Raw genomic sequence first — 10,152 nt, 5'->3', positions numbered from 1 at the left:
AAGCCTGGCTCCCTCAGGACAGACAGCTTTCTCTGGGCCTATGCTGACTGTAGCCAGCTCTCTTTGGAGCAGGCAGATTGAATGCCTGAGCTTAAAACCCTGGACTTTTTGCACTGGACTTAACACCACGGTAGCAGCTGAGTGACTTGGAGGGTGCCCTGGAGCGTGGTCACAAGCTGTTAGTTTATAAATCATAAAATACCAGAAAACAGTCTGCAAATAAGCAATCAGCTACATTTCTTTGTTTCCAGCAGCACAAGCTTGGGTACAATAGCCAGTCCCTCTTTATAATCCCATCTGTAATAAATAAAAGCAATGATAATGAAGCATTTAAAACCTATTCATTTGCTATCTGAACTCCTGCACTGGCAATCATCCTCCGTCACTTGGAGGCTTTCAGTTGAGGTGGGGTCTCTTTCTGAAAGATGTGTGCTAGCTCAACTTGAAGTTATTGGGCTGGATCCAAGAATAGGAAACATTCTCTGGCCTGTGATGTGCAGGAGATCAGACTAGATAATGGTCCCTCATCATCTTAAAATCTATGCATACGGATACCAGGGTTTGGGGAGATATGGCAGAGCTTCCCAGCGCATTACCAACCCCATTGACTTCCACAGGCTGACCTCCTCCCGCGGGCTGATTACTTGGATCAGATCCTACAGCATCTCTGCCATTCATAAAGGTGGACCTCTCCTTAAGGCAATCCCCATGCCCTCCCATGTTAAAATGCTGACAGATCACACAAGGAGATAGAAAGAGGAGGAAGGGCACAAGGTCAATGGCACTTTTTTTCACAGAAAAGAAAACAAACTGAGCTGTGTTCAGTGTCCCATGGAGCATCAGTATGTGTCAGAGGTTGTCCCTTTGCAGCCCCTGCTGGGTCCCTAGTCCTCTGCTTGCATTGGTGGGTAGGAGAGTTGAATGCTCATATTTCCTCTCCCTGATGGAAATACAGAGATCTGGCCCATTGACATGTCCCTCTCTGGCATGGCTTCGTGAGAGGAAGCTGATGACACAAGTGGCCCGGCCCTGCTCAGTAGGAGACAGTGTTGTATTTATTTCTCATGGGGTTGGTGGGGAGGTCATTGATGGGCACTATGCCCTCGATCACTGTTTCAGTGGTTTGCCTGGAACACTTGCGACTCCCTTTCATGCTTTTAAAATTCTCTGAGAGGTGCTTCCTGAACTTCTTGGTGAGGAAGCAGTAAATGACAGGGTCCAGCACGCAGTTGGTGCTCAGGAGGCAGAGGGTCACCTGATGGGCATCATTGATATGCTGGCGCAACAGACAGTTGTCCTTCTGCCACCGCTCTAGGACTGTCAGGGTCCAGGGCAGGTCAATGAGATGGTGCGGTACGAAGCAGATGATGAACACAGCCAGGACGGTGCACACCATCCAGAGTGCCCTCTGCTTGACATGGGTGCTCCTCTGCAGCTGCACGGGCTGGGTCAGCAGTGTCCTGATAATGAACAAGTTACACACCAGGATAAACAGAAAAATGAAGAGGAAAATAACGAAGATGAGAATGTGGATGGCAAGGATGGGCGCAGTGTTGTCAGAGGTGTTATAGCGCTCGAAGCACCGCAGGACAGTGCCCTCCTCACTGCTCTCCTTGTTAACGCCAGGGTCAATGAGGTAGTACAAGGCACTGCTCACTATCACCACCCAGATAGCTGCAGAAAGGAAGATGCCCCTTCTCCGTGTGGTGAACTGAGCAGCTGTGAGAGGCTTGGTCACTGCCTGGAATCGGTTGTATGTAATGACTGCCAAGAAGGCGATGGAGCAGTAGGTGTTAACAAAGAACAAGTAGCCGGCCACGTTACACAGAAATGGAGGCATAATCCAGTCTCCTCCGTGGTGATAATAGACGATCCACAGGGGCAGGGTGACCAGGAAGAGCAGGTCAGCCACTGTCAGGTTCACCATGAATATCTTGATTTCATTTAGTTTCCTCCAAGCATAAACCTGGCAGAAAATCCACAGCACGTAGCAATTGGCAATGAAGCCCAGAATGAAGATGAAGCTGTAGAAGATGGTGAAAAGGGTGTATCTGAATTCAGAGTCCACCTGGCATGAGGTGTTAGCAGGGGGCTGGATGGAAACGTTCAGGGGCGAAAGAGTGCTAGCTCCCCCCTTGGAGGACATTGTGTCGCTGACCCGACTCTTCCACGGCAGAATTTCCCGTCCTTGTCTTTGCTTCGTATTCTAAAAGCACAAAACAGATGAACTAGGATTACAGGGTGTAGGGCCGCCATCAAGCCCCGAAGCCGCCTGTCTCTTCCCAGTTCGTACCACCTCTGACTGCAGGAGTTCTCCCACACTCCCCCGTGCGTACTCCCCCCTCTAGCTCTCTTCTCACTCTCTGACCTCAGACAGGCATCCTGCTGCCTGCCCCCCTCCCCACTCTGCCCTTACTCTTATCAGGATTATGCCAGCTTCAGCGCCACCTACTTTCTATGCCCACTTGCTCTGTGGTCCACTCTCCCTCACTCCTCTAGTTCCATAGCCAACCCACCCATTCCACCACTTTCCTTATCCTGCCTTTCCAGGGACTCGAGGAAGCCATCTGTAAAGTATGGGGCAGAGCTTATCCTGAAATGACCCCTCCCCTTCAGTGTTTTACTCATGGCACCGAGCCCATGTTGGTGTCACAGTGCCTGAGCATTCCCTGGAAATCAGACGTTTCCTAGTGTCTCCTGTTAGGAGACTGGTCATAACACAGGGCAGTAGGCACCACATGGGCTTATGAGCTCATATCTGCCTCGCCGGCAGCTCCTCCAATCTCAGCCTCTTCCCCAGAGCTGTGGCATGAGGAAGTTGCTCTTTAATTGCTACTGGCCCATCTGCCTGGCAGTGTCACCCTCACACTGGTTACTTCCTCTCTTTTCTTCATGTTGACCAAGCAACAACCTATTGCCACATAAACACGGAGAAACCCGAATCGCTAGTTAGCCACGTGAAGTGACTGGGACAGCAGGCCCAGTGCGCTCTGTTTGCTCCACCCCTGAGCGGGAGGGATGTGTTTGTACAGGGACAGACCCTGAGTTTCTGGTAACATGACATCACTGTATAAATCTATCCCCAGCTCTCTGCGCTGAGCTACCGTTGCTGCTGGAGCAACCAAGGCATAGTCATAGCCCTGGTGGTGGTGCTCAGCCCCCCACGGCGCCGTGCTGCGTGAGCCCCAGGAAACAGATCCATTCCATTGCAGGCTTAGAAACAAGCGGCCCACGGCAGAGTCTCTCTGCAGCAGTGCTTAGAGTTTGGGCACAGATGCACCCAAGGCGTCTCCGCTGACCTATCAGTAGAAGAGAGCATCCAGGGAACTGGTCTGTTGCCGAACGCCTGGCCAAGCGCCATGTGGGAAACCCAAACACATTCCCAGACATCCAGGGTGAGGAAGGGTTTGTAGGCTGGGAGAGGGGGAGAGAGAAGCTGCATGGTGCCGGCTGTGGCTCACTCAGCGGCAGCACTGAAGCAGCCCTTATACTGGCTGCCTGAGAGCGCAGCGGGAAGATACTTCCACGGCTACACCATCCCCAGCAGCACCGGGCAGCACAGAGGGGAGTGTTGCTGGGGGTTTGCCCAGTCGGGACCCCTACTGCTGACAGAGAGCTAGAGGTTCACTCCAGATTCACCTGTAGCTACCTGAGGAGTCCATCAGCCGTGAGAGCCACACAGTGCTCCTGCCCTGGCGTGCAGAGGGCGATGCACTGTGCCTGTGGTGCGTCTGGTTCCTGTTCAGTGCTGGTTACCCTCTGAGCCTGCTCCTCTCCACCATCTTCAGTAAAGGGGCCTTTTTGTGGGGTTGTTCCAACCCGCCTGTCGGCTGCACCCTGTCTTTCACTCACGCTACTGCTGCCCTAGAGTAGCCTGGAGATGTCCAGGCAGAGTCGCCATGTGCTCATTTAGATCAGATGCGGGAATCATTCCTAGAAAGACCAAACCCTGCCTTCCTTCCAGTGCTGTGGGCGAGAGGTCACTATGCCGGCAAGGGGCAAGAGGAATCATCTGGAATACACAATGCGGGGAATACAACCACAGCTGTCTGCACCAACCTGAGACTCTCTGTCCATCCCGCTAATCTAGGGCTGGATTGTGGAGACTGAACTATGCTTTGCTCCCCATGGACGTGACCTCTCTGGGTCAGTGTGTGCATGAAGCTGCCTGTGCTGTGCTTGAGGGAGGAGATGGGCTCCTGGCTGTCAAACCAGCAACATCTTCCCAACATGACACAAAGCTGCCCCGGGGCACTGGAGGGTCTGGCCACATGAGGCTGTGTCCCAAATGGAACGGGAGTCTCCAGGTCTTCACATGCCAGTCTCCACTCAGTGTAACTTAGACTTGAACTGGGACCAGGGTGGGAGTGGGAACCTGGTTCTGTTCCCAGCTCTGCCCTTGGCTCACTATGTGACTCAGGAAAAGTCACTGCATCTCTCTGCGCCTCTGTTCCCTCTCTGTAAAGATGTTAAGGGCTACACATACCTATGTGTCCTGGAGAACTGTGCCTCTCACATCCCAGGCCTAGGAGAACCTGTCCTGATGGGACACGTCCCACACTATTATCCCAGCGACGGCAGGGCCAATAGATCTCAGCCTGGGTGTGTGTCCTGGCCCAATGGAGAGATGTCCCAGCACAGTGTGTCCAATGCATCCCAGCTGCATGCGCTTCTCTCAGCACATGTTCTGCACGCGCTGGTGGGTGCAATATGCTGAAAGTGACCCAGCTGATGTGCACAGGATACACTGAGTGTCTCCGGCCTGCTGAGCAGAGCTGGGAAGGGGTGATGGCCACTCCGGAGGCCAGAGGCCTTCCTCTGAGTGCACTATGGCTGAAGGTGGCGTTAGGGGCGCTGTTCTGCTGTGGGCCCTGATGCTGGAATGAGATGTGAAATGAAGCACTAATTGGTTGTGAGCATTGCAGAGCCCATGACACGTTTCAGTCCAGGTCTGAATTCCGGCGCTGTGACGAAGTAGAGAAGCTGCCAGCCAGCACAGGAGAGGTGACAAAGAGCCTTTGGGCCCCGCTAGCCCCGCTCAGCTCTACCTGCAGCCAGTGCCAGGCCTGGAGGGAAGAGAAAAGGAGGGAGCCTGGCCCAGTGCAGGGCGGACTGGTGAAGAGGCAGGAGCTAGCTGCCTCCCCACCTGAGGGCACGGTGCTCTAGCCTGCCAGCCAAGGCAGCCCCTGGGCGGGAGCACTGTCTCCACAGCCCAGGGAGACGGCATAGGAGGCCTAAGGACCCAGCTCCTCAGGTACCTGAGTGAGCGAAGCCCAGGGACAATGTGGGGCTCGCCCTCACTGATTTGTGGCTGCCCCGCCTGAAGGAGCCTGAGACCATGGCAAGACACCACCCAAGATGCAAGAGGAGACTCTACGGGAAGCAAACCACCCAGCAAACTGGACTAGAGCGGGCCACGCCCCAAACTGAACAGACTGGTCGGAAGTAGCCCAGGGGAGTCCCTGCTGGGAGCCACCCCCCCTTGCCTTCAGAGGTTGACATGCACAGGGCTGTGGGCTGAGACCTGGTGAAGAGGAAGGGCCGATGTCCCCCAACTACCTTGGCCTTAAAGACCGAGACGCCTCAACCAAGCCGGGGGCTGAGAGCCATGCACTCTAACCTCTAGGCCGCCCAGCCCTCCAAGCCACCTGCTACAGATGTCTTGGCTAGATTCCAACCTAGATAATCAGTTCTGTTTACCAAGAATTCCCCTGGCAGCTCCAGTGGGGAACATCGGTCTTTCTGCTCCTTCTTGTAAACTCTTACATAATGCTGCTGCTAAGAGCTCAGGCCAGAGGTGGCTGCATTTCAGCAACAGGGAAAGTGATTCCTGTGGATGTGGCCTGTAAAATGCTCTGGGATCAACTGGGATGAAAGGTGCTCTGTCAGGCTTCCCCAGCCCACTGGCTAACAGCATGGGAAGGGTCATCACTCAGCCATCAGTTATGTTATACTCTGGCATCAGAAAGAGTATGGCCAAGGCCAGGAACAAAGGCAGTATGCACTATGTCTCCAGGATAATGATATTTCATATTCATCCAATGATCTCCAAGCATTTGACAAAGGAAAGAGAGCATCATTAGTTCCATTTTACACTAAGGAAACTGAGGCACAGCGGGAAGTGACTTGCCCAAGGTCACCCAGCAGGCCAGTGGCAAAGCTGGGAAGAAAGCACTGGTATCCTGATTCCCAGTCCAGCACTCACTCCACTGGGCCATGTTGCCCCAATATAGGATAGACAGACAATATAGGATGGCAGCTGGGCACAGCAATCTCACCCATGTAAACCATGCTAAGACATGCAGGCTAGAATAAGAATTCCATGTGAACAGCACGAGTGAAAGCTAATCCCTGCTTACCAGAGTCGAATGGATTCACAGTGATCTCTCCAGCGCCAGCCTTCGAAGAGCAGCGGTGTGTGGTGTATTCCGTTTGCTGGGTCCGCTTCCACGTCGTATTCGTCCTCGTCTGTGGCTGCAGCCTCTCTGGGTGTACAGTTTTAGCGATCAGAATTGCAGAACTGAAAGGATTGCAAGAGCTTCCTGCAAAGTCATTAGAGAAGAGGAAATGTCATGTGACATTAGGGCGGCGGAAAAGAGAAATAAACTAAGGTATGAAGGAAAAGCAGCTGAACAGCAAGGGCTCGGAATCCCTGAAAAGCCATTAGCAGTAGCTTTTCATGAAAGGAACTCTACTTCTAATGGCTGTGTTCTTGACAGAGATGGAGACATCACAAGTCGCCTCTGGAGGCCAAGTAGGAATCCGGTCCCTTGTCTATGGTTAGGCCAGAAAGCAAGCAGCACTTGAACGGGGGCATCTTTCCCAGCGACAGGGCTGGCCTGTGCACAGAGTGCTGCTTCTTTACACATCCAAGAAAATGAAATGCAAGAAACCAGGTCACGCCACACAACGGCTGGGATTTCTGATGCACAAAGGCCACAGGAGCTGATTGTCCTGCAAATAGACTGCTCTGAATCTTTATGTCAACACTAAACAGACTTAAACCTGGGGACTCCAGCCACTCTAGGACTCCTCTTTTGCAAGGGGATTCTCAGGGGTTGCTGAGCCACCCTAGTGGTTCCTACACCACTCCCGCCAGCCACCAGTGTAGGGGGTAAGACTGGAGGGAAAAAGAGATGGCCTGGGGAATCATAGAATCATCGAAGATAAGGGTTGGAAGGGACCTCAGGAGGTATCTAGTCCAACCCCTGCTCAAAGCAGGACTAACCTCAGCTAAATCATCCCAACCAGGGCTTTGTCAAGCCTCAGCTTAAAAACCTCTAAGGATGGAGATTCCACCACCTCCCTAGGTAACCCATCCCAGTGCTTCACCACCCTCCAAGGGAAAAACCTCTTCCTAATGTCCAACCTAGACCTGCCCCACTGCAACTTGAGACCGTTGCTCCTTGTTCTGTCATCTGCCATCACTGAGAACAGCCTAGCTCCATCCTCCCTGGAACCTCCTTTCAGGTAGTTAAAGGCTGCTATCAAATCCCCCCTCATTCTTCTCTTCTGCAGACTAAACAAACCAAGTTCCCTCAGCCTCTCCTCATATGTCTTGTGCTCCAGCCCCCTAACAATTTTTGTTGCCCTCTGCTGGACTCTCTCCAACTTGTTCACATCCTTGTTGTAGAGGACAAGTTGAAGAGAGTCCAGCGGAGGGCAACAAAAATTATCCTTATGTATCCTTATGCCCAGCAATCCCCAGCTACCCAACCAGCCCTGGGGCCGTTGTCACCTGGTGCAATTTAAAGCAGCATGAAGTCCACTCATGGGCGGCAGGTATCACAGAAGCCTTCCCAAACCGCTAGGCGTGGCTCCACCCACCCTCCGCCCGAGGGTCCACCCCCTCCTCCTGAGTTCCGCTCTTCCCCCATGGCCCCAGCCCACGCAGGTGGATACTGCAGCAGCACTTCCTGGAGTTCCCGCCCTTGCTCAGCCTCTCCCCAAAGGGGACGGGCAGGGGCTGGGGCTAGGGTGGGCCAGCCATTGGTCCAGGACTCAGGGCAGCTGGGGCCAGTGCTTGGGCTGCCCAGAGCTCTCGGGCTGGGGCCACCCGGTGCTGAGACCACTCGACTGGCAGTCCGGGGCCCAGCGCTCCAGGGCTGGGGCCACACCCAGCCAGCACGCGGGATGAGGCCGGGGCACAAGAACAAATGGATATAAGCCAGCCGCCAACAAGTTTAAGCTTGAAATTAGATGGAGGTTTCTAACCAGCAGAGCAATGAAGTTCTGGATCAGCCTCCCAAAGGGAACAGTGGGGACAAAAAACCAAACTAGCTTCAAGACTGAGCTTGATAGAGTTCTGGAAGGAAGGTACAATGAGACAATCACGTGGCCCATCGGCAGCTGCTAGTAGCCAATATCTCCAGCAGTTAGTGGAAGAGCTGGGGTAGGACTGGAATGCCTGGGCTTTCGGCTTGCCCTTCATTGCCCCTTCCCCTTGGCCTCAGGGCCCTGTGTCTCACTCGCCTTCCCCCCCCGTGTGCAGCATTCGGAGTCTGCCGGTAGCAAGGGCCAAAATGACGCTATGATAAATTTGCACGAGTGAGTAAACAGTCGATCCTCTAGGCCAGGCAGCCTCTGCGTGTGATCCCAGGGCCCCAGATTAGTCGTGTTGTCTTGTCTCTTCTGTCTTTGGACGTGCCCACCCATCTTACATTCACTGAGCAGCAGAGCACACAGGATTCCAAGCTACCCCCTCCTGTGTCTCCCCCACTCCCTTGTCCCACCATTGCAGTGAAAAGCTCTGTGAAGCACCGTAATTGATGCTCCCATTAAATGTATACCCCACAGTAAAAACCATAGTGAGAGGGCCAAAGAAGTGCCACCACGGCTGGACAACAGAGCAGAAGAAGCAGTAGCGGCAAAAGGCACCATTTAAAAGGTGGAAGTCATCTCCTAGTGAGGAAAGTAGCATGAGCTCAGAGCAAGTGTAGTGTGCTCCCAAACCGGTGTTGTAGCATTTCACATCCATGTTCTTGCGTAGGGCCCACCCCACAGTGTCTGAGCACCTCCCAGCAGAAGATAATGACACCCAGGCCCTCTCTTGCTTCCTTCGCACTTCCCTGCTAGCCAGAGGCAGGCTCAGGCTGCTGTTGCTGCTAACTGCAGAGGAGCAGGACAGTGACGCTGGTGTGGGAACACCTGGCCACAGTGATGAGTTTTGCAGGAGATCTGAATGCAGCCAGGCTGGCCATCCCGGTTTGCTCTGCCAGCGAGCTCAACTGCGTAGTCTGGGTCTGGCTCCCGGGACGGCTCTGCAAACCTTGTCGCTAATCTGCTCTATCAGTTAGCAGCTGTGATGGGAGGTCATGGCCAGGGCCGGCCCAAGCCATTCTTGCACCCCGGGCAGACATTATAATTGCGTCCTGCCCATTTCGGAGAGGGATCGTGGGAGCCATTTTGCCACCCTGCCATGCAGCCGCCTCTGGGGCGGGGCGGCTGGTTATATGGGGATCCCTCGCCCGGCGCTGAGATGCAGCCACCTCTGGGGTGGATCATCCCCCTCCTGTTTCTGTCTTTCTCACCCCCTTCCCCTGGCTCTGCTGCTGCTGCGCGTCCCTGATAAGCCGGCCACCGAGCCCCGAGTCACTCCGGAGACAGCTACGGCCGGGTGTATTTCGGTCTCTTCCACCTCGGGCCGTGGAGATAGAGCCCCTGGGGGGGGCCCACAGACGGACCCGGCCTTCGGGGCATCACGGTGCCCGTCTGGATCCTTCTCCTTCTCCTCCTCCAGCTGCGACTCACCGCAGAGGAAGGTAAAAACTTACTGTTTATAGATCTATTCATCAGTCGTTTTGGCGCCCCACACAATCAGGCGCCCCCGGCTGTTGCCTGGTCAGACCGTAGCTTGGGCCGGCCCTGGTCATGGCCGAGGAGGAGGGAAGTCGATATCTCAGGTAGGTGGGCCTAGTGGCAGGCAGGGCTTTGAAACTGAGAGCAGGGACCTGAACTCTCTGTTCAGTGGGGAGCCGGAGCAACGCGCAAAGAACCAGGCAATGGGGTCTTGGGAAGCCGTGCGGCTGGGCAGCCGCTGCTACACTGTCACCCGAGTGGTGCGTTCTCAGCGCAGGGCCTCCACTTCCTGAAGACAGAGCGCTGCAGCAGTCGCATCAGGGCATTTACCATGTATCTCTGTGGCCAGCTCGG

At 54.4% G+C, this 10,152-nt stretch overlaps 1 protein-coding gene across 1 annotated transcript; it reads right to left on the bottom strand.

Moving 5' to 3' along the window:
- Nucleotides 1-1,033: 1,033 nt before the first annotated feature.
- On the bottom strand, nucleotides 1,034-6,388 carry PTAFR (platelet activating factor receptor). Its single transcript, XM_067530753.1, has 2 exons — nucleotides 6,360-6,388; nucleotides 1,034-2,206 (listed from the first exon to the last, which is right to left on the bottom strand). Exon 2 carries the CDS (start codon nucleotides 2,144-2,146, stop codon nucleotides 1,034-1,036), a length of 1,113 nt encoding a protein of 370 aa, XP_067386854.1. The 5' UTR covers nucleotides 2,147-2,206; nucleotides 6,360-6,388.
- Nucleotides 6,389-10,152: the final 3,764 nt, after the last annotated feature.

This window comes from Emydura macquarii, unplaced genomic scaffold (genome assembly GCF_026122565.2).
Source record: "Emydura macquarii macquarii isolate MOO-44397 ecotype Brisbane River unplaced genomic scaffold, CSIRO-AGI_Emac_v2 contig_3113, whole genome shotgun sequence".
NCBI classification, from domain to species: Eukaryota; Metazoa; Chordata; order Testudines; family Chelidae; genus Emydura; species Emydura macquarii.
Note: the sequence above shows the minus strand (reverse complement) of the source record. Positions and strands in the feature narration are given on the sequence as shown.